Consider the following 24,465-nt stretch of genomic DNA (forward strand, 5'->3'; position numbering starts at 1 on the left):
GCTTCTCCAGAACCGAAGCTGACCCCTGGCTGAAAGACTTTCCCTGCCTTTGGGGTAGAAGGAAGCAATGGAGAACACTTCCACCCCCTGCTTTTGTGGCATTAATATCCCACCACTTGTGGCTCCACTTCATCCTCACAACAACCACCCTGTCAGGTAGTTTGGGCTGAGAATCTGGCCCACATCACCCAGGGAGCATCATGGCCAAGTGGGTTTCCCCAGATCCCAGTCCGACACCCTAAGCATCACACCACGCTGGCGTTAGAATTGCAGGTGGATGCTTTTACCTTAATAATCTCTTCTGGAGCCCTAAGTGGGGTGGGCCACATTCACAACAAAGTCCAGTCACAATTGCCTGCCCTCCCTCCCTCCAGGGACAGGGGCTGGTGGCTCCCATGTCAGTTTGGGCCCTGATCCAATGCAGCTTTTATTTTGAGCTTCTCACTTGCTTCCCATGGTGGTGAGCCTGTTTGGGGGATGGAATTCAGCACCATGGATAGCTCCTATAATGCTCCCTCCAATGGAGAAGGAGCCCCACTGACACAGCTCAGCAGTTCCTCTTCCCCCCACCCACCCCAGTCCATCCGTGCTGAAAAATGGCAGCCAGTTGGCCATTGCATCCACTGGTTTTGGTTTGACCTGCAAACTGGAGGCAGGTTAACGTGTCGTGTGAGCATCATTCTGCAGGCTGTGCTGAAGCAGATCTGTGTTTGCCCAAAGTACATGATGGGCCTTTCTATCCATAGAATTAGCTCCCTGTATGGAAACACCTGCCCTCGTGGACCTCTCTGCACATGCGGGGGTTTTTTTTCCAGTTGTGCACCTTAAGACTGCCAAAGCACAGTGCAGACTTTAGCCTGTGTGAATGAGACCAACCTGCTGGGAAGCATGGATCTCCCAGGTGAATTCAGAAGGGGCAGGACAGACTGCCTAGGCCAGGGTGTTAGCTTCCCTTCTGTCCCTCTCTGCTCCCAGTCTACCCGCATCTCCTTTGCACCCCCTGAAGTGCTAGCCTGGGAGCATCAGCCTTTGAGCAACAGGAAGCACGGATCACAGCCGGTCCTGCTGGGAACCCTGCAAGCTGCATTCGTTATCCCTGCAGGGCGCTCTCCGTCTCAGCTCTCCATCTGAGCTAAGTGCCGAGGGCAAATTGCTGAAGCAATTTCTTGGAGCAGCTGCACCGTGATGACTGTGTTTGAGAGGGACGAGTTAGCAAGACGGTTCGGATGCTGAGCACAAGTTGCAACTGGGTCACATGGGGTTGTGTGGCAATCTGGCCCTTGTCAGTCAGCGGGTTCGTTTCGTGGTCGGTTCTGTCTTAGAAAGGGAGCCGGAGGAGGAGGAAGCCCATGGATGCTCACGGGGTGCTGGATGAGCACTCCGCAGTCTTCTCGCATGTCAAGTGCCGCACAAGTGAGACCGCAAGCCACATGCCTGAGAGGGAAGGCACTTGTGCAGGGGCTGTGCAGGGCTTGACTCCTCGTGAGCATCACCCCAGCACTTGGCATGCTGCCCCAAAGTTGGCCCCATGGCCCCAAGGAAGCAGGATCTGAGCCCAGGGAATCCCATGGACTCCCACCCCCAAAACAGATTCCTCACACATCTCTTGCACTGGAGACTAAATTTCCAGGAGGTGGCATTCTGGAGAAAAGAGAGCAGTGTCCCCAGTGTCCAGATATCATTGAGCAAAACCATTTGGCGTGGAAGTAATGCCCTCCAAACAACCCAGACTTTTTGTATATGCTGCTGTCTCTGTCTTGCCACCAGCAATTCTCCTTGACATGTTCCTATGTAGCCAGTCAGGGATCACGCTGTGAACATTGTAACAGGTAGCCAGTCAGATTGGGATAAGTGTCCATACTTAAACAGCATCTTTTCTGTGACAAGGGGGTGCCTGATCTGGTGGTGTTTGCAGAATGCTGGCTATGGATTCCCATGAATCGCCTTCTGCCTGATTTAGTTTGCTTGGCCAGGGATATCTGTCTTATGATGGCAAGCCTCATTCCCCCAAGACAAAATGATTTCTGTCTTTAATGGGTAAAATTTAAACAGAAGTGTCAGTAAATGACTTGAATTGACTTGACCATTAGGACTAAATGGTTGAGCAGCTCAGCAATAATGGCAATAAAATCTAAGTTTCTTAAGAAGTCCCATTGGAATAACCCCACGTTGGTGTTTGAATAACAGGGTAGGGAAATCAAGGGGCCTTTAATGAAATCCAGAAGCTGTTATACCCTGACCAGCCCATTTTAACTCTCAAGGAAGCAAGAGGGCCCAGCACCCACGGCCTCCTTCCACCTCGATAATTCCAGAACTTCTCAAAAATGGCCACTTCGTTTTGAGGTTTGAAGATGCTCTTCCCTTCACCTTTTCTACACAGGTCATGAAAGCTCCTCTGGAGGCCACGGCGTGATCTCAGAGTATATACGACCTTTGCAGCTCTCTGGTGACAAACCAGAGCAATTGTCCATCAAGCCAACTTTCCTGTCCCGGTCACAATCTGGCAGCCCAGGATGCAGATTTGAATCAGACGTAAGTTCAGAATGGCTTGGGGTGTTTGAGCTTCTCTTGGATGCTGTGGAGCAGATAAACTAGCTCCGCATAGCAGCTGATGTAGGTGGCATTCAGAAAGGGATGCACTTACAGAATTGGCCAGATTCAGGTTTTGTGCAGGTGCTCTGAGCTGGTTTCTGATGCAACACCAAAGCAGGGTTTGGCATCGTACAACCAAGAAGTGATGAGGACTGCTGCCACGAGCTCCCTCACCTTCTGCATTTCCTCCCTGCAGACTCAGTCTGAGGCAGCCATGCTGGGCTATTTGGTCTGGACTAACACGCTATAGTTTGCACTTGCACAGTCTGGTTTGTGGTTCTCCAACATGGTCAGCCTGGATTCAAAGGGCAAGATCACACCATAGATTGCTGGCTTAGATGATATCATTCACACTGATGGTTTGCCCTGCAAAAAGCATTCTCGAAACACCTTGCACATATGACAGAAAAAGCCAAATCAATAGAAACCCTGACTAGCACAGTAACATATGAACATGACTACCAAAAGCAATAGCCTATGGGCAATAATCATCAACTGTACACACATTTCTCTTGACCTCCAAAAGCACCATCCACAGCCTGACAGCAAATGATGGACAGAGGAAACCACGAGGTGCAAGGGCCAGCGGGGACAGGCAATCTCCAAGTTCACCATTGCTCACCCAAGTTGCACAAATCCATGATTGCTGAGCCGGTGTTTTCACAGCAGTGTGCGTCTTACAGCTGCAATGACTCTGGCCCCATCCCTATTTTAGTGGCTAGATAAACAGACTTGCTTTTGCTCTTGCTCACAGCAACAGGAAATGTACACATTTTTAAAAGTGCACCCATTCCTTCTTTGACTAATGCATGAAAATGCTAATGGTTAAAAATGTTCTCTGTTTTGAAAAGCAAGCTTTAATTTGTGTTCTTGTAAAAGTGTGCTTTGCTTAATCTGTGACTTTTGAAAGTGCACATTTTATGAATGTAAATGCAAGTTCGGGAATTTGCAAATATTGCCGGTGACCGTGCACTGCTGCTTGCATTTGGGAATGTGAATGGGATCTTTTCAAACAATGGATACACTGAAAAGGAACTGAACTCCTACTTGAAAACTTTAAAACAATCTCTTTGAAAAGAGTATCTCTAAATTGCTGCAGCGTAGCAGATGTCCTCAGTGATGTCGCAGTGATGCATGCCTGTGCCTTCTCTGCATACCCTGTTGGACTCAGATCCTTTCCCTTTTCAAAGCAATATGGCGGTGTGTGTGTGTGTGTGTGTGTGTGTGTGTGAGAGAGAGAGAGAGAGAGAGAGAGAGAGAGAGAGAGAGAGAGAGAGAGAGAGTCCTCACACTCCGCTACTCTGCAGACATGATGCCAGTACAACAAGCTGGGATGATCATTTATCCTCTGCTATGCTTTACTTCTCCAGCAGAGCCTTTTGAACTGCATCTCTCATTGTTTGCCTTTTGTATTTGTAATTATGGGGTATAGGCTTGCCTCCTATGGGAATTTGGCCCCAGGCATGTTCGGCAGTACACTACTCAGCGTCTAAGAGGTCAGAGAGTTATATTATGTTGAGCGCTTTAGGAGAAATCAGACTTTGAAGAGCCAAACCAACAAAGAGGCACTTGACATGGCAATTTCTGAAAATGCAAGCAGGCCTTGTCCAATCAACAAAGCCACCCTCCATTTGCTGCCTCAGAGATTGATGGCAGGGTGGCGGGAGGAGGGAAAGAGGCTCCCAAAGTAATCATTACAGGCTCATTGAGTGTGCCTGTGCTCACCAGCATAATGGAAGGGAAGTGCTCTGTTCTTTTTTCCACGGGCTGCTGGAATCGGAGATGGAAGGAGGGAATGGTCAAAGTGTTTCTGTTTTATGCAGGGGTGGGTGGGTAAAGAGCGGGGGCGGTCCGGAGCACTCAGTCCCAGAATGTGACAGGTGGGAGCCACTGATGTAAGTGTTTGGCTACTTCCGGTGGCTTTGTTGCCAAAGAGAGCTTTCAGAAGAGAGCTTTTCAGAATGGCATCCAAACTGCAGGAGTCAGTTCAGCATTACAGCGCACCACGTCCCATGGGAGGATGCTCCCAGTCAGGGCCCCAGGCATGGAGTTCCTATCTGCCTCTTGCACAGGGTGTCCCGGGAGGGCTTAACTTCCTTCAGTGTGTTTCCTGCCTCTGGAGTAGTGTTTCCCATTCCCATAGGTTGAAATGTCTCTTCTGACTCTCAGTTCCTGGCGAAAAAAACTTTAAGTTAAAACTTGCTGGCAGTTTTGGTGTGTCCTTGCCTTCCCTTTTGGCTTCAGTGTCACCCATCAGTGGAACACAGCTGCGAGAGCTTCTCCATGGTGGGCTGAAGGAAGTTCTGCATGCCCGGAGTAGACAGTCCTGGGAGAGATGGACAAATGGTCTGACCTGTTAGAATGCATCTTCCTGTTGGATGGGAGGGATCTGCTTGGTGCCGGAGAATGTGCTTTGTACACTCAGCACCCTCAGAGCGGGGCTTGGAGAGCTCAGAGAGAGGGAGCAATGAGCAAACGGGGGGCAGAGCAGGGCCAAATGCAGCCCACTGAACACTTCCAACAGAACAAGCTTCTGTCCGGAATAGACACTCGCTGGCTAAATAAGGCACGGTCTGATTCTGTATAAGCCAGGCCCCTGTGACTCTGCAAGATATTCAGTTAACCTTCTGGCCTGCACAATTGCAGTGTGCATTGAGTGCTCTTTTCAAAACCCATCATGATCCAAAAGGCCGGAACAGTGATGGAATTTTTATTGTGCAAAGAGATTTTGCACATGGCTGGGCACTGCGCTCAGTCCCAGTTTTTACCACGATCACATTTGTCATGTTTAGTTTTAAGCATATTCCTAAATAAACAAGGTAAGCTGCAGGGTTGTCTGGAGTGAAGAGGAGTGGGAGTGAGAGAGGAATCCCACATGAAGCACCGCTGTGTATCCTTGTGCTCCTCGAGGTGAAGGGATCCACCATCCCAATGCTGGTAGATTTGTGGAGATGGACAACCCATCCCATTTCTTACTTTTTCTTGCAGATGGATAATGAACGGAATTCTAATACCTCAAAGCAGAGATACTCGGGAAAAGTCCACCTTTGCATTGCCCGATATAGGTAATTTCAACTCACCAAATCTCTTTTGATTGGATTAGTTCTTTAGGTCAATAGCAGAAGATAGGAGCAACGTTAGAATAGCGACCATCAGGGGAAAGTGGCTGCACGATAAGCAGGTGATTCCGAGCTGAATTGCCCTCTTCCCCTCCAGACCTAAACAAGCTGGGTCCACCTTCAAGGTGGATCCTGCTCCTTATGGGCCAACTGCTTGGAGCTTCTGATGCCTCTCAGTTGGCCATATTATTGGACTAATGATGTTGGATCTGTTCCATCTCTGATAAACTCAGCTCTCCAGTCTTTCCCACAGAACTTGTAAGTATCTGACTCTCAGTGACTGCCTGACGTAGCTCTGGTCCATGAGCTTGGGCAAGCCAGCTGTGGATTCTGGCAGTTCTTCCACTTCTGGATCAGAAGCTGCTTCAAGAACCTTTGAAGATTGTGTTGTAGGAGAAGGGAGCCCGGTCCCTGCACACTTGCTTGGAGTGTCTGACACTTTTCAGCTGCTCTGCCTACCATAGTCCCAAGACTCTTCACTGCTAACTGCCCAGGATGACTAAATATGAGCACAGGAAGAGCAGGTGGTCAAGAGGGATCAGGAATGGTCTCCCTACCTCTCCTCCTTTTCTGACTCCACCCTGCAATTCTTGGCAAATTACTTATTTGATCCCCAAAGATGATGAGGAAAGGTCACCACCTCTGTGTTTTTCTGTAGTTACAACCCATTTGATGGACCAAATGAAAATCCCGAAGCAGAGCTCCCGCTCACAGCAGGAAAATACCTCTATGTATATGGAGACATGGATGAAGATGGCTTCTATGAAGGTTGGTTGGCACTGTTTTTCTTGCCCCTGACTCATCACTTCTCATGATGGGGCCATGAGAGTCCACCTGGAAGCCTTTGTGCCGCTTGCCTCCCATCTTTCCTCTTTCTCTTCCAGGTGAGCTTCTAGATGGACAGAGAGGCCTGGTCCCTTCCAACTTTGTGGATTTTGTGCAGGACAATGAATCCCGTTTGTCGACCGGGCTGAGCAGGGAGCAGGACCAGAATTACATCAACCACATCGGTCATGCCTTGGATGGAGGTGGCCTTTTGGAGATCAACCCACCAAGCCACTTAGAGTCCAGTGTCGTTAATAATGGTGCCGGGACCCTGGATGTGAACATTGATGAGATTGGAGAAGACATTGTGCCTTATCCTAGAAAAATTACCCTTATCAAACAACTAGCCAAAAGTGTTATTGTGGGCTGGGAGCCTCCGGTCGTGCCACCTGGATGGGGAACCATTCATAGCTACAATGTTCTGGTAGACAAAGAAATACGGATGAATGTCTCCTTGGGGAGCAGAACTAAAGCTCTCATAGAAAAACTTAACATTGCTACCTGCACGTATCGAATATCCATTCAGAGCATAACCAGTAGGGGCAACTCCGATGAGCTCCAGTGCACTTTGTTGGTGGGGAAGGATGTCATTGTGGCACCGTCCCACCTTAAGGTGGACAACGTGACCCAGATTTCTGCTGAGCTCACCTGGCTCCCAACCAACAGCAATTACAGTCATGTGATCTTCCTCAATGAAGAAGAGTTTGACATTGTCAAGGCTGCCAGATACAAGTATCAGTTTTTTAACCTGAAGCCCAACATGGCCTACAAGGTGAAGGTACTGGCCAAACCTCACCAGATGCCCTGGCAACTTCCACTGGAGCAACGGGAAAAAAAAGAAGCCTTCGTAGAGTTTTCTACTTTGCCAGCAGGTGGGATTACTTTTAGTGGTATGGTGCTGCTGTTTGTGATTGCTTCTGACCAGCATGGTGATATCAGAACACAGGCTGGTTTGTCCAGGAATGCTAGACTTATCTCCTCAGCCCTGGCCTTCTTCACATTTCTGGAGTTTTGGCTCCCCCTCCAGTGGCCTTCCACGCCACCCATCCCTGGAGTACAACCACCAAGGGCTTCTCTGAAATTGAATTTTGTTCCCAGGCTGAGAAAGGTTCTGCATTCCTGGTTTGTGCTGAAAACCAAATAACCTCATCCAAGGGCTAAGCATGGGTTGTTGTTGCCTGCGCCAAGGTGCCCTAACAGGCATGCAGAGAAGCTTTGGTTTGCTGGGTTGTTCATCCTGGTTTGATATTTCAGCTGGATTCAAACCCACATTTCAACTCACCCCATGGTTCAGCACCAACCCACACTCATGGGGTCTCATGTCCGAGCCCAGTCACTGTGTGGAGGCAGATGAAAAGGATTAACTCGAAGTCACCACCGTTAGCATGCGGAATAAAGCAGAAAATGCCATAACTCAAAGTAGTCTGGAAAGACAGGTGAGACCCCAGAGCACTGCATAGTCTCTGAGATGGCTCCACATTGGCTGAGAGGAGGACACTGAGTGCAGAGACTGTGTTCAAACATCCACACCTCTCAAATAACTGGAGTACTCGGCCAGTGCCTGGGCAAAGCTCATTGAGCGGCCTTTCCAAACCCCCGAGATACATTGACGAAACTTTCCATCGTCTCCCAGGTAGCCACGAGCTGTAGTCCAATGCACCTGCAAGGTACCCCAGCTGGGGAATTTCTTCTCTTGTCGTTGCTTTCATTTCTGTACCACCCATAGCCAAAGGTCTCTGGACCATTTGCAACAATGCATAAAAACAAAACAGTAAAATGCAGATATCATAAAAAGAAACAGCATTAAAATAAATTTAAAATAGCTAAAACATACAGTAAAACTGACCCTGTAAAAGGAAACATAAAATAGCACAGGTCACAGGTGTCTTTCAAAACACAGCTTTGTGCAGGTAGGTCTCACTTGGCAAGATGGCTTGGGTGCAAACTGCTGACCCGGAACAGGGCTCACCCTCATCAAAGCAAAGCTTCTTGCAGGGTGGTAAATTCCTGAATTATGTACTCACCCTTCTCCTTGGAAAACTAAGAGGGATAACTGATATATAGGCACCCACTGAGGAAAAAAATGTGTACTTTCAGCGCCCACAATGTTTACTCTTTCCCGTCCTTAAGAAGTTTCAGTTGTCTGGCAACAGAAATGTGATGAGAGTGTGGTCCATTCCCAATTCTCATGACAGAGAATTGACCGTTCAGATGTCGCTGGGGGTGGGGGGTGGTTCTCTCCCTCCGAGAGCTTTTTTAACTTCTTCCGTTTAGCAGAGATGCTGCTGAACGTGCAACAGAACTCATGAAATATGCATAGCCATAATAATGGCCATTATATTTTTAGGCTTTGTGTTTCCATCCAGCCTGCTTCTATATTTAGAAAATCGGTTTTAATTAGAGATATAGCAAGGGCACTATCGTGATAACAGGTTTTCAGGGCCTTCAGATGAGAAGATCCTTGCATAGGTTTTTATTTTACTTTCTGGTGCTGGGGAGGCGGGTTGTAGCACGAAGCCCAGGGTTTGGAAGAGTTCCACATCCGCCCACTCCTAGGATGCAGAGAAGAGGGTGGAAGTGCACACTGCGGCAGTTTAGCTAGAACTAAACAGATCGAAGTCTGCTCCATGCATACATTGAGGATGGGAGATCCTATAAGAACTGATGCAAGGTGGTTCTGGGCAGCCACGTGGTTCCAGTAGCTAGCTAGGGTGTTGGACCAGAACTGAGGAGACCCAGGTGAGCTGCCCATGCAGCCAGGAGGCCCACTGGAGGACTCAAATCACTCAGCTTAACCTTGATCAACGGCTTCTAAGAAATGCAAGAGGAAATATTCACAGCACCTTGTGGGGGGGGGGCACCCATGGGAAATATAGTAGATAGATGTTCAACAAGGTAAGTCCACCTCATTATCAGGGAGCTTCTGGGATGAGAGAGGAGCTCAGTCCAGTTCTCCTGAGTTCGGCATCCTGATTGCTATGCATGTGTGCTTTGAGAAAGGCATATACCACATGGACTGGAAGTCTTTCCCCACCTGGCAAAGGCAAAAAAACAGGCAGCATTTCTGTTCGGAGAGCAGCTCAGTTGCAGAGGTAGATGTGGAGAGATAATGTGCATCCATAAACATGGAAGAGTGTTCCAGTACAAAGTTTATCTCTGTAATAGCCTCCTCAGAAAAAGAGGTGACTATTGGCATTGCCAAGCCATATGAGATAGAGATGCATTATACCTCCAGCAACTAGCGGACCTAGACAAACCCTAATGAAAGACACATTGTGGCAACCCACAGACCTGGAACAAGAGGGTTTTGCTGAATAAGATGTAACCTGAGATCCCTAGAGAGTTCGGATACAGAAGCTAAAGCAGCCATCTATAGATTAGGCAAAACAGGGCAGCCTAATTCCCTCTGCCGCTCCTGCTTAAGCTGCTGCGTATCATATTTATCCACGGATAATAAGTATGTATAAACACAGATTGTGGGTAGATAGGACTGATCAGCCTCAATAAGTGCTTCCGATAGGGAAGAAGACTGTGAAGCAGGAAAGGCAGCAGGCTGAAGCCTAGATTCTAACACATGTGGTCCATTGCAAGTGCCGCTATTGAGCCATTGCAGGCAAGCCATGCTTGGCATGCTGAGCTGAGAACGACGTCACAGTGAGTATTACATCCAGAGTTGCAGGACAATTGCAGAGAAGCCTCCTCCCCACTTCCTTTCAGTTGCCACTCTAAAAAGACTACAGACAAGTATACCTTCGCTAGCAGGGAGACTGTTCCATAAATAGGGGGCAGGCTGGTGGTAACAGAAGCATGCTTCCTATTCTAGGTCCACCGGCGCCCCCTCAAGACATTAGAATCCAGGCTGGACCAACACCAGGAACTATCCTGGTTTCTTGGAAGCCACCAATGCTCACGGCAACAGGGACCTCCAATGGGGCCACCGTCACTGGCTACGGCGTTTATGCAAAAGGTCAAAGGGTAAGTGTGGTTTCCCACTTCATTTGGTATGATCCAGATCTGTGCTGGGAGAAGCCTCATCTTTCAATGCAGTGACTGGGCAGCCCACCCCTGGGCAGCATCCTGCTGGCTCCGCAGCCTTACCAGTTGTCTCAGGAGGTGCCTGAGCACATGCTGAGCGTCCCTTTGTAGCTGGATGAGCTAGGAATAGAATTGGCAGAATGACGTGGCAAAGCTTTTCTTGTATTTTTCTTCAGGTCATGGGCAAGGAGCAAAGGAGGGAATCCCCATATTTCAGTGTATCCCCCATTACAAAATAAGCACATTTTCCCACATTTACAAAGCTAGCATACCTGGCTAGTCCCCTGTGTGTTCATGGTGGAATATTCAGATGAACGGCTTGAGGCAGACTGGGAAAGTGGCAACCTGTGGATGGTGTCAGTGCGGTGGGTCAACATGCCTCCCTCCACACCTCAGAAGAGCATGTTCTACCACACTCCTAGTCCTCCTGGCTGTACTCCTCCGTGCTGTTGCTTCCAGACCTGTATCGCATTCAGAACGCTCCCTCCCATGCTTGTGCTGCTTATAGTCTTCATTCAGGTAACTTGGCCCTTTTTTGTTGGGCTTTCATTTGCACCCATGTTTAGGTGGCAGAAGTGATCTTTCCCACGGCAGAGAATACCATGGTGGAACTAACAAGAATCCGGAACCTGGAAGCTAAGGAAGTTCTCGTCCGGACACTTTCGGCCCAAGGGGAATCGGTGGACTCCTTGAGTGCAACCATTCCACCTGACCTACTGGTGCCTCCAACCCCTCTCCCCCGGCCAGCTCCCAAATCTAAGCCACTACCAAGTGCCGGCATCCCAGATACCAAAGACGAACATTTATGTCCGCATGTAAAAAGGGATGAGACATGGGAGCAGGCCCGTGCGGCATCCCCCGTTCACGGACACACCCTGGAGCCTCCCAACTTCCACAGCCCCCTCCAGGGGAGAAGGTCACCCTCTCCAAACCGGATACTCCCTCAGCCACAAGGCACGCCCGTCCCCAACACTGTTGCGAAGGCCATGGCCCGAGAAGCTGCTCAGCGGGTTGCAGCGGAGAGCAACAGGGTGAGTCAGGAAAGAACGTCTATTTTTCAGTGGGGAAAATGTACATTTTTATCTGCTCCAAGAGAGAGAAAAACCCTCCCCATGTTTCAGAAAACCAGTGAGGTGTACCAAGCTTTGAGAATGAATTTGGGGTACCTTAAGTCACTTAAACCTTGCATGCTTGCCCACCCATAGTTCTGATCCCATTGACCCCCCCCCCCATTTCTTAGTGTTTGAACAGCAAAAAACGAAACACATTCAACTGAAATGCAAAGATCCATTTGACCTGTTTAGTTTGGCCTTCGGGCACACGGCCTGAAATGGGGTCTCCTGCCTCCCTCCAGTAAGCAACTCCCCCTCCTTATTCTCACTTCTGCAGCTGGAGAGGCGAAGCATGGTTGCCGAAAGGAGCAGCGCTGTGCATTACACGAACTCTGACGAAGAAGAGGACGGCTATGATTCACCTCGCATCAAAAGGAAAGGGGCGTCGGTGGATGACTTCTTGAAAGGCTCTGAGCTTGGGAAGCAGGTAACTGGCTCGAAGCCCTCTTTTGAGAGGCAGTGTGGTCATGACTCAGAGGAACCTGTTCGCTTATTTTTAAAGGAGTGCTAAGATACTGCCTAACCCCCAGCTGGCATTAAGAGGTCAGTTCGTTTTGTGCATACCTGCAGCTCTGGTTCCAATGTTGAGGTCGACCGGGAGTTGGGCTTGAGATTAATTGTGTAAGTCCATCTAGCTCTGTTTGTCCCCTTTCTCCTCTCCCCGTCCTCCAACAGCCCCACTATTGCCATGGGGAGGAGTACCACACAGAGAGCAGCCGGGGCTCCGACCTGTCGGACATCATGGAAGAAGATGAGGAAGAGCTATACTCCGAGATGCAGCTGGAGGATGGAGGCAGGAGAAGAGTCAGTATCACTTCGCATAACACACTCAAGGTAAAAAGCAGCTAGGAGACAGGCAATCTTCTGTTCCTGAGAATAAGAGAGGAAGCAGCCTTGGATTACTTGTGTGTAGGCCTGAATATGCCAAACATCTCATGGGCTAGCAGCATCTTCAGACTCAAGCATCACTGGAGAGCCTCTATTCTCTTTGCTTTCAAAATAAACAAATAATCAGACTCTTCCCAACAGCGGCTAGACTTCTGTGCAAAGAATTCTGTAGCTCACATGCCTGAAACTAATTTTTGCTCAATTGAGCAATTTATTAGGATCTCAGCATTGGAAGGACTCCTCACCATCCCCACACATACCTCATCTAATCTGCCATGTGCACAAAAAGTTTTCTGCAGGCACACATGTTCAAGAAAAGGCAAAAGAGAAAAACTCAAGCGGACAGAAAGTTGGTATTAAGCCATCCCCAAGCTGAAGGTTAAGCTTCTAAAACTGAGCGTTCTTTAACAGAAAGGAGCACAAATAGAAAAAAGCAAACATCATGTCTTGGAGCTCTCCATGGTGCTGATTCTTCTGCCTTCCTAACAGTAATTTTTCTAGCACCTGGTAGGTAAAAATGTTTTTTCCTCTTGATTCATATGCTGTCCTCTGGTGCAGAATCATCTTTAGACAGGCCCAGAAGTAAACAGGAAGATGGCAGTGCCCTCATGGATGTCTGAGTCTTTCCAACCCATTTCCCCAATGCAGAAGGAACAGTAAAGTGCCTTATGGGGACCCATCTTAACATAGACTTTTTGTATGACATCAGCAACTTGGCTTCAAGTGTGTGGTGTCGTTTTTATCAGCGCCTCAATGCACCAACCTGCTGTGCTGACTTCTAGGGATGTGCACTTGCTCTGAAATCTACTCTGCCTGCGTTTCACAGATATCCAGGTACCCTTTGTTCCATCATGTGCCCATTGACCGAGTCAGAGTGTGCACAAATAGATTTGTATCCTTTTGTGCAAATTCACAGTTGCAAAAGTTCACACTCCCCAAAATGCACAAATCCCCCCCATGTGTATTTTCATGCATTAGTGTATACAGAAAATGTGGGGTTTTGGTCAGTTGTTGTTCGTAGTAGTAGTAGCAGTCATAGCAGTATTTTATCTATGACTACATGTATGTAAAATTATGTATATTAAAAATCAACAGTTTGCAAGCCCACAGAAACGGTGTGACTCAGGAAATGCTGATCCAATGCAGAATCAGATTCGGAGAAATCCACACTCATTTGAGCCCATTACAGGTTTAGTCCCCATCCTTACCAACATCCTTGCACTATGTATGACACTGGGCAACTTCCTAATCATGTCTTTTATTTTCACAGATTACCATCCAAAGCATGACATCTTTCTGCACTGAATAAAAACTGCATGCTTTCTGTTCACCATTGCTCTAAAACTAATTCTGTCTTTATTTTTTTTCTTTCTTCTCCCTTCCTCTTTTTTTGTTTTGATCGCACACTATTTGTTCTTCTTGCCTATACTTTTCTTTCTTTTCCTTTCTGTTTTTTTAAACACATATGCTCAAAGGAATGTTATAAGAATAAGACCACTGAAGCTGCTGTTTTGCAACGGCCTGATTTTGCCCAGCAGATCCACCACAGTAAAAAACTTTTCAGTATCCCCGAAGTTGCCGAAGAGGATGGAGACTATTCTGAACGTTTGCACAAGCAGGTTTTAGGGATGCCCCACAAAATACGGCATGCAATAACTAGAGAGAGTAGATCTGCCAGGAGCTACAATCAAGACCCACCACACAGTTCCTGGCACCCAGCCAAACAACGGGTTTTGGAGGATTCGGACGAGCAGGGCTACAAATTCAGCAGGTCTTCCACAAGAAGCCCAGACAGTGGTCTGGACTGTGGGAGCGAAGAGGAGGAGTCGCGCTTCGGCTTCCGCGCTGCGTACGACACGGTTTCTGCCACAGTGGCGCCTCCCTGTTGCGCTGATGGCGGGAGCTGTTTGTGCCGGAGGACCCCTCGCCCCCTGCTTGCCCGCCGGAGGACCCTGACCAGGCAAAGCAGCATCGAAGAAGACTTTGGGGACCCCGTTCCTCCCTTTCTGGAATCCCAAAGTGAGGAGGGCAGACCGGAGTATTGTGAGAGGAAGTATGACCCTCAGAGGTGTAGTAGAGCAAATAATGTGATGCGTGAAGATTTTCAGGGAGGCTGGAGCAGCCCCTTAAGAGCGAGTGACGTTAGGGCTGCTTTCGTGCCACTTGCAAGGCCCTCCTACCAAGATCCCAAAGACCCACCGGTGTGTTGAAGTAAAAACTTCCTTCTAACATCTGCTTGCCAAATCAAACTCTTTTCCTGCTTTGTGTCCTTTTCTTCCTTTTTATTTTTTTTTCTTAAAAAGGCCATCCTTGACATGCCTCTATGCTTTTTTACTTATTTGTTTTTCATTTCCTTTCTTTGTTCTCCCCCATGCATTTAATTTCTTTATTAATCTATGTTGCTTCACAGGCTTCTCTATATTTTTGTTTTATTCTCTCCCCTTCCCCATGCCATTCTAAAATGGGATTAATTTGCTTTACAACAACGTTTTCAGCCCCTCTAGGCAATAAACAGACCAGTAAATAAAAAATTGCTTTTTCCCACCCCTTTTTTTTTTCTTTCAAAGGACAACTGAAACTAAATTTTAATTAAGGGTTAGCTGAACTATCATATCCTAACATTTGGGGTTGCTCTTATTTTCTTTTCATTTCTTTCCTCCTTTTTTGTGGTTTAGTTTGCAATATGTTCCGTAGAAAATTTTGTTTAACTTGGAATTTGAAAGGAATATGCAGCCCAACAACCACCTTAATTCTAATGCTTTCCCTCTTTTTAAAATCTGCTTTATATATTCCATCTTGTCACATTGCTTTTGCTTTCCTCGCTCCCAGATTTGCAAGGAAGAAACCTCTTTCTCTTCAATCCTTATCTCTGGGCAAGTACCAAGAACAAACACCTCCTCCTTTTCCTGTCCAGTAGTGACAGTGACCTAGGATTTTGAATTAAAAGATTGTGTTTCTCTCATCCACCTTTTTTGCTACCCCTTTTCTTTTCTTTCCTTTTTTAAAAAATAAGAAAACCATCTCTTCTTGCCTTTGAAGTTGCAAACTGCATCTCAGAATGCAGGAGAAGCTATCAGCTTTTATCCCACACGTTATCTCTGAGGATGCTTAGTGTAGCTCCATATTTAATCTGCAAGAGGGCCAGCTCTGTGTTGTAACCCACTTCATAAACCTCCTGATCCCAAATACAATCAAGGATGGCTCATACACCCTGTAAGACTGCAACAATCCAGAGAATGGACACTCCGGAAAGGTTCCCTCCTATGCGCTATCATTAGATTCTGCAGCCACTGCCTCTGCATTAACTAAACCAGCAGTTTTTTTTCCAATGGATACTTCCTTCTGTCTCCCTGTTTCATTCTTTCTTTCTCTCTCTCTCTCTCTCTCTCTGTTTTTTAAAAACATTGATTGCTTGGGAAACCAACCACTGAAGATGTGGGCAACATTTCCAGCAGTCTAGCAAGCAAAGCTTTTTTGCAGGCTGTGCAATTTGGGGGTGGGGGCAGGGAATACATATCCACACACATGCAAGAAGGCCGTGGGGTCCTTCCCAGAAAGTCTTAATGACTTTTCAAAGTCCAAGTCAGTAGGGGAAGATATGGCAGGAGATGGATGGTGATGCTGCAAAAGTGACAGTGTTTCTGGCTGGAACAAGATGATTGAATCAACCCAAAGGCACAGGCAAAAACCTCTCTTCGCAGCTCTGGGCAATGGCAGTGTCATTCCTCTTCGAAGGGACTCACAGGGAGCAGAAGCATGTTTAGTGGCAACGACAAAGGCAAAAGAATGTCTTAGACTCTTTTTCTGTTCTAACATGTGACTGTCATTCGCAAAGTATGTACCACATCAGGCCAGCAAACGTTTCTCTTTTTTTGTTTTGTTTGTTTTGTTTTCCAGGTTTAGTAGCATCCTGTCCGTCTCTTTTCAGCTAACCTTTCAGTTAAAAATAAAGTTTAGTTGCCTTTAGAGCTTTTGACAATGATTGACTTGACTTTATGTTCATTTCCACACACCCCACCCCTTCCCCTCTCCCACGACCCCTGACATCATGCAGTGGTGTAATTCTCAAATCTCTCTCTCCCCCGCTCCCCCTTTCCCATTTGTTTTGCTCTTTAGCTCTTAGGTAACCCATCCTCTTCTGGACGACCAGACAGGGTGGAACACCCGGGGAGAAGAGTACCGCATGGCGGAGCGGGACCACAGAGGTTGCGGACCATGTTGGTTCCTTCTATTGGTTAGTTGGCCTGACTGGTACTTTAATGTTGCTTGTGGGGACCAGAGGTGGGCCAGATGAGTGGGGAAGGCATGGTCCTATAGGGAAGTTCTTGGCGGTAAACCAGTTCTGTATAGGATTCATGGGAGCATCCTGCTGCAAGCATGGTAAGAGATTTGCCAGCAACTCGGGCAAATGAAAGTAATGACGGCACGCCTAGAGGCACGGCAAGTAGGGAATCCTCTCAGGGTTTGTACCTCTTATGTGTGCTGCAGGGCTTGTGCCTGAAAGCATCCCTATGCCACATTCCCTCCATCCCACAAGCGCATCGGGGAGGAGGTGACTGACCCAGTTTTCCTCCAGTGTACTAACATGTGGCAGCATTCAGACATGCTGCTCTATCTTCCCTGCCTGTGTTCTACGGTTCCATGAGGACAATAGCCCAAAGGGTTGATAATTAGGGTAGTAAAGGAGCGCAGGCCACTTATCAACCTGTTAGAGAAGTGGAGGAACACTCCTCCATTCTCCCTCTTTCAGTAGAAAAGGCTTTGTTCCAAGAAAGGGAGAGCTGAAGGCCCAACTGCACCTTCTCTAGAGTACAGGATCTTTCTAGCTGCTGCATCATGATGCAGATTGGCACATTTCATTCAGCAGAGCAGTCCAGATGGTTGAACTGGATTTGATTGCCTGACTGATTCCATCTAGTTGCCTCTTACCCTTTGCTTGAGAACGGCTAGTGTCTGAAAACCAGCTGCATCAGGATGCATTACAACCCGCCAACCTAGTGGCCTCTGCATGTTTTGGACAACCATTTCCAGCATTTCTGACCAATTCCCAACCTTCTCAGGTTGATGGAAGCCCATGTCCAACATGTCCAGAAGACTCCTGGTTGGGAAGGGTGGGTGCATTTGGCATTCCGACTGTACCTGTTGGGTTGGATCCAGATTTATGTTGCGAATTCCATCTGGTGGCAGGCCTGAAGCCTCCAGAACATGCCTTGGAGCATCCAAGGCCTGCACACTGAATGTGGTGAGCTGTGGTGTTGTGGGAGGAGAGATCCCAAAACTTCAGACACAGGAGCTTTCTGTGAGCAGCATCCAAGGAAGGTTGATCCTGGATTCAACCTGCTAATGCTAGAGTAGTGAGCAGTTCATTGTTTCTTTTCCCCATGAATCCTGGGGGAACATAGTTTTTTGAAGAACCTGTAAATGAAGAATTCTCTTCCTTGACATGCTAGCTAACGTATTGGCCAAAGCGGATGCATGTTATTCCCTCTCTTTAATAAAAATGCAGAGGCAGAACTTGAATCCATTTCTGGAGATGAGTGGAGTAGAGTGGAAAAATGGAAGGGAAGAGGTCCACTTCAAACATTCTCCTCTGACTAATATTCAGCTTAAAATCTTGTATCAACTGCTTTTTCATTTGCAGGTGAAAAGGTGTGAGATGTGACCAACACCCTTATATGGGTTTTTAAAAGCTTGGGAAGGTGGTTTTAGAGTGGCAAGTAGGTTAGAAATGGTTGTGCCACCTTTCTTTACCTGCCCATTTGGTGCCCGTCAAGACTATTGTCACTAGAAAGTACACAATGGAAGAAAGCCCCAAATGCTTCTGTGTAACTCCTTTGCCCTTACACTTCCCAGGATGGGTTGGGGGAAGCCACAACACTTAAGCCAAATACAAGCTTGTATTGTAGGGTAGATATCGACCTGTTGTCGAAATGAATTGCAGTGGTATTGCACTCACCCTATTCATTGATCCATCTCTGAATGTGCTCATTTTTTTCATTCATCCCCAGTGCATTTCACTTTCCCTACATTTTTTTCACCAGTACCAAAGAATATCTGACAATCTGAGTGTCAGAAATGGAAATCTATACTACGAGTTCCCTTCAGTGAACCAACCATTCTGCTCCCAAAAGCATAAATTCCTTAGCGTTCCACCCCACTTTGGCAGTTACCCATATGTATGGGGAAATGCCTTTGCTATTAAAATAAATGATTATCACAAATAAATAGCAAGTTCTTTTACTCTTTCCTTTGCTGAAACTGATTTTTCCCATATGTATTTGTGGGAAGAGAAGACAAAGTCCTTGAAAAAGGAACTATATTTCCAGACCCTGTTAGCAGAATAAAAATTCCAAGGGTTTGGGGAAGCACTTCCCATGTTTTTGTGTTGCCTCAAGACCTAACAACGAATGATGGTTGTTACATGAACAAGCTTTGTGCTCATCGGTTCTCCCCTCTCCTTTAGTGAAGCAATGAGAAGGTGGATTGGAAGTATTCACATGTGTTTTTAACTGACCACAATTTAGTGTTATGTCTGAATGTGGGCAAACTCTAGTTAGTCTTAAGTATGGTTTACTGAAGCAAGCGAGCTTCAAACTGTGGTGTATGAGTGGGCTTGTTTCCATAATCCATAGTTAAGATTAACCAAATGTTAGGGATTGAATGCAAGAATTTAAATTCTTGAGAAAATACTAGAAATTAGAGGGAAGATGGCCTCTACTTTCAGTGCATGGCTATATTCTGAATAACTGACGGCAACACTTCTCACAACAACAAAGTCAATGTCCTCTGACACTTTTTTTTAATGTTAGTCCTTGACTGGGTTATACAGGATGACAGAGTTATATAGGATTAAACCACACCCACCCACTGCTCCATTTACACACCATGTGCATCTTTGTGCATGGTAAGAAATGTATTATATCTGGTAAAGAAAGAAGAAAACTCTCTGCTTTGGAGGATCCAGCAAGCTAAGACTTTGTTTTACTGGGTGTTAGATTTTTCCCACGTTTTCCTCCCAAGAGCTCAGGATGTGTCCATGGCTCTCCCCCAGCCTCCCCCCGCCCCGCAATTTTATCATTGCTATAACCTCAGGAGCCTCTGAGACAGTGCGTCACTGAGTCACTGTGACAGTGACCTGCCTGCAGGCACTCCATGAGCATCACTACTGGGGGAGGAGTCACACTCTGTCCTCCCATGTTTTAGTGCACGAGGCTACCCACTGCCTTACACTGTTGCCATGGGATTATTCTCTCTCACACTCAAAGGTGATGCACAAAGGGCCCCTGTGGTATCTGCAGTCTACCTAAAAAATAATTTAAAAACAAGCAAGCCAAAAAAACCCAACATGTGTAAATCAAACCTTTCAAAACAGTAAGACAATGCTGTTGGTTAGGAATTATTGTGCAGGAGTGAACTGGCTTTACACAGGTCTCTTTGTGTAACTTTTACTGAGTCTTGTGTCATCCATCAGCCACTGTAAGAGTGCTTGTTTTCTCTTTCTGTCTGCTGGCCTGGCCCATGGTCTTGCTCAGTCCTTGATGGCGCAGGCAAAATGTGTCTGTGCCGTCCCAAGTCCAACCGTGTTGCTAACCATACTTTCAAGAGTTCCTTCCCACAAGGAACACCGAACATTACTTCTCATGCCCAGCCTCAAAGGTTTTGCAGTGTCTTGTGTACTCATGGGTCTTAGGGGTGCGTGAAAATTTCATCTGGGTCCTTAAAAATGAAAGCTGCTGTTGTTGTGGTGTACTGTCAAGTTGTCTCCAACGTATGGAGACCTTATTTCCAAAGTTCTTCAGAAACGGGATAGAAAGAAGCTAAGAGCTAAAGAAATTGTACATGGGAGAAACCAAAATGGAGAGATCCATCCATCCTGGTCCAGGACCTGGCGTCTGGATCTGAACCCCTGTGCATGCAACGACTCGTGATGTTGCATTAGTCTCCCTTCTCGTCCGTTCTTCCTCTTCAACTGTACAGAACAGGAAGGTATAAGAGTATCTTCGTGCTGGGATTCAAAATTTAGTCAGTGCAGTTGAGTGATTATTTTTTCTCGCTCTATTATGAACTTAGCAAAATGACCAACTTTCTTTATAAAAGGCATGGAAAGAACATGACAAAACAAAACAAAAATGGGTGGGTGGGAGTAAAATGGACAAATTTGCTACCTTGTCTCATGACTTGTCACACGCCCACCTGGTTAATTGTCCGCACACTGGAAACTCAGGCAAAACATGGGATGTCCCCTCCAGGTGTAAAATGCTAAGTAGCTTCACTGGGCAATGTCTTCTTCCAACCAAAAGCAACTAGAGGCTGAGCCCTGCCCTGTGGAAGCCTGCGCAAAGAAGGGTATAAGGTTTGCTTAATAGACGATTCCATTTTTCTCCATAGAGATTACAATGGACAGTAACAGTGAAGGTGCTCGGTCTCGGTCAGGTAGTGAGGGAAATATTTCCCCCGTAAAAGAAGAAGCGTATTATCGCAACATTGGCGGACACAGGAAATGGTGCCGGCAACGTACCGTGACCTCTCACTATAGATACGGTATGCCAAAACCCTTCTTTGTCCTTTGTGCCCCCACCCAAAGCGAGAGCTGCTTTTTTAGAGCTGGATGTGAAATGAGCGCCATTACTGTATGTCAGCGTTGCATGCCACACCAAATGCCAAGGCGGCTGCCTCTCTTTCTAAGGCAAGTCTTGTCCTGCTTTCCCTGCCATCTCTCCTCTTGAAAAACAGGTAAGTTTTGCTTAGGCTTAGCCTCCAAGGGAGAAGAAAGCTTTTGGTCGTCGACCCCAGTTCCTTGCCATGCCATCCAGCTTTCCATATTGAAACGAGTCAAAGCACTATGCATTGCATGAACCCTTGCCCCTTCTCTTCGTCCTCTTCTTCTTCTTCCCTCGTGGCTGCAGAACCCCAGTGAACACCAACCATGCCACTGCTTCCGTACCCTCGTCCTCAGTGCTTCTGTTGCGACGTGGTCATGAAAACAGGACCCTGACGAAGGAACCTATAGGCAATAGTATGACGATATGCAGATTTGGTCTGTGCCCAGTGCCCACCTATTTCGGAGGAAAGTCCATGACATTCAGGGAAATTTGCATTGGAGTAGCATGGATAGGAGTGGGCCTTTTACTCCAGGAGCCCCAAGGTCAAATTGATCTCCAGGTACAGAGTAGCCTACATTCCACACAGTGGACATGGGTGGTGCATGACCAGCAGGCTGAAGAAACGCCATGCTTTTTCCACCACCTAATTTTGTTAGCAAAATTCAGTGGCAGTTCCGCAGCAGCAATTTCAGGCTGGAGCCTGTGGAACAGAACAGGGAAGCCTTCTCTTATCCATAAACATAGGCTAAGCTAAGTACTACCTACTGCCCTCTAAGTTTGGGAAAAAATGTGGGAAAGCCCAAACCCAGGACAAATTATTTATCTAATGAGTGGTCCTACTGAAAGCTACCTTTGAACACCTGGAGCTGCCTTTCCCAACCTGGTGCTCTCCCATCATCCCCAGCCGGAGGGTGCTGGCTTAGGAAAAGGTTATCTAGACCCTTCTTTCCTATTCTTTCTGGGACATGTGTGCATACACAGATGACGATTCCCTTCTGCCCTGTTCTCTCTCTACCCCATTTTCTGTCTTCCTTGTTCATTTCCTACTGCACTTTTAAAAGGTACAGAGCCAGGGCTTCCTCCTTCTCATTTGCCTGCCATGAATTTTGTGTGCCTCCTTTCCAGGGCTCAGAAATAACGTTTCAATATTATTCTCCCTAAAGGCAGCGAGTCTCCAAATGGGGACTTCCAATGAACTCATTGATAAAGTGCATTGGGGTGGATGGCAATGGTAAACTCTGACCTTAGCCAAGTGAAGGCCACTGCCTGTGCCTTGTTTGTGATGGTGGTTTGGATGTGTGGTTGGCAGTTGTGGTCATGCTTGCCGTGAACAGCACCTCCACATGGTGGCACTATTATTGGTTTGTGTTTTGGACAACACATTAGACCCTCTTTGCACATACTTCTATTGATGTCTATTCCCATAATTGCTTCTGTGCCCGTCTTGGTAAGCACAAAGTCTTCCATCAGGAGTGGGCAACTTGTGGACCCCCAGATGTCTTGGCTGAACTCCCTCATTGCTAGTTTTCATGGCTATGACCAGTGGGAGGTCTGGGCCAGGCATCTGAAGGGTGGACCACAAGCTCTCCACCCTTGCTCAGTCGGTCATGCCAGGCAAGCGTCCTTGGGAGGCAGCTTGCTTGCTGCAATGGGTCTTCTTCAGTCCAGGAAGGTGGGAGGTGAGGCTACTTGAGGGCAGTCCTGCTCAGATGGCAGACGGGATCTCCTGGCAGAGCTCCTGGAAGGTTACCGTAGTAGGTAGGCAAGACTTTCTGACTCCCAGTGGTTCACCACCTGCAAGCAATATGGATTTTGGAAAGAAGTGGGCTGATGTGGGCTTGCTGCTGACTTCCCAGCCTTGGTGTTGGTCACCTACAAAATGAGAGCATCAGTTCTTTGCCTTTAGGCAGGTCTTTGTGCAGTTCTGATGGATGATCCCTCAAGAATGGCTAGGTTGCCTAGTGCGAAAGGTGTTTCAGGTCAAAACATCTGGAGGACACAGTTTGCCCACTCCAGCTTTGCATGAACAAGGGAGGCCAACTACGTGGACCCTGCACCTAGGCAAGGGGGATTTATCACTTCCTAGGGAAGCCCTGGAAGAAGTGCAGATGCTTATTTCTGGAAGGAGGCATGCCAGTCGAGCTCCCATATGTAAACCTCCTGCCTCCTCCAAAATCAAGGATTTCCACTCAGGGTTGTCCCAGATGTGCTAAATTGCTACTGTGGAAACATCAAGAGCAGCTTGTGCCCTGGAAATGGCAGGGCACACGAGTATATATGGAGGCATAAGCACTCGCCACATCTCTGTCCTCCAGGTGCTGTCTATGCGCATTTGCCTGGAGCAAGCCCCACTGAACGTAACCAGAGTTGCTTCTTAATAAAGATGCACACGATTGTCTGATAGGCGTCGTTGTGGGAGGGGCATGTGTTTTGCCTGGAAAGGCACTGTGAGGCCAAGTTGTGGGGGAGAAGATGGGTGCAATCTCTAAATTGGGCAGAGAATATTGCATTCCTCCAGCTTTCTGCTTAGAAGCTGTATCAATACCAGTATATCTATCGAAATAGTTGGTGCAGAGGGCTCACATTCTGCGGACAGTAAATAAGGTTTATACCATGCACCACATTTCGATGCATGCAAAGTTGCTTTGCAAGCAAAGAGAAACTGAAGCATGAAGCATAACCGCTTTGCTGGTCCTGATCCCGAACGCACTTCTCTGGCTTGTTATGGGGCACAGGTGGAATTTGCTACTTTTCATAGCTGTGCAGGCGGCTTTGGTTTACAATGCATAGCATGTAGTTAGAAGCCCTCTCTCTTCTGCATCAGGGTGACCGCTGTCGGTATTCTTATTTCTATAATAATCTAGATGGTTGGGTGAGTTGGTCGCATGTGGAGTAATGGACGCCTGCCGTGAAGATCTTTGTACTGATAACAGATCGTGGGAGTTCAATGCGTGGACCCAGAGTGTGGGGACCCAATATAGTGGAGCGCCTGCTAGGGTCCACCCACACTCCAACAGGAGCCCAATGGCAAGAGAGGCCTGGAGTTGCTCCTCCCCTTCCCCTCCACTAGCTGCTTGTTCACATGCCCCTTGCTCTGGCCCAGACAATGGTGGTGATGAGAAAGAGACGCAGGAGATGCCTGCAGTCTCTGTGCTTCCTTGTCGAGCAAGCCCATGGGAGCAAAGATGAAGACGACAACTAGGGGTGATGGCAGGCAGTGACAAGGGCAGTGGAAAGGTAGACTCACAGAGGGAAGGGGGCCTGTTAAAAACCCAGAGCTGGCACTGAGTG

General features: G+C 47.4%; 1 protein-coding gene across 1 annotated transcript in view; it reads left to right on the forward strand.

Annotated features, from left to right (window-relative positions):
- The window catches only part of RIMBP2 (RIMS binding protein 2), a 50,221-nt gene that overhangs the window by 14,793 nt on the left and 10,963 nt on the right, over window positions 1–24,465 (forward strand). The window contains exons 6-15 of the mRNA XM_044440707.1: window positions 2,381–2,532; window positions 5,581–5,657; window positions 6,370–6,479; window positions 6,596–7,408; window positions 10,360–10,511; window positions 11,138–11,602; window positions 11,961–12,110; window positions 12,359–12,517; window positions 16,688–16,805; window positions 20,960–21,112. Coding sequence (XP_044296642.1) covers window positions 2,381–2,532; window positions 5,581–5,657; window positions 6,370–6,479; window positions 6,596–7,408; window positions 10,360–10,511; window positions 11,138–11,602; window positions 11,961–12,110; window positions 12,359–12,517; window positions 16,688–16,805; window positions 20,960–21,112 — 2,349 coding nt within the window. The remainder of the gene's footprint in view (window positions 1–2,380; window positions 2,533–5,580; window positions 5,658–6,369; window positions 6,480–6,595; window positions 7,409–10,359; window positions 10,512–11,137; window positions 11,603–11,960; window positions 12,111–12,358; window positions 12,518–16,687; window positions 16,806–20,959; window positions 21,113–24,465) is intronic.

This window comes from Varanus komodoensis, unplaced genomic scaffold (genome assembly GCF_004798865.1).
Source record: "Varanus komodoensis strain SLA01 unplaced genomic scaffold, ASM479886v1 scaffold38, whole genome shotgun sequence".
Lineage (NCBI taxonomy): Eukaryota > Metazoa > Chordata > Lepidosauria > Squamata > Varanidae > Varanus > Varanus komodoensis.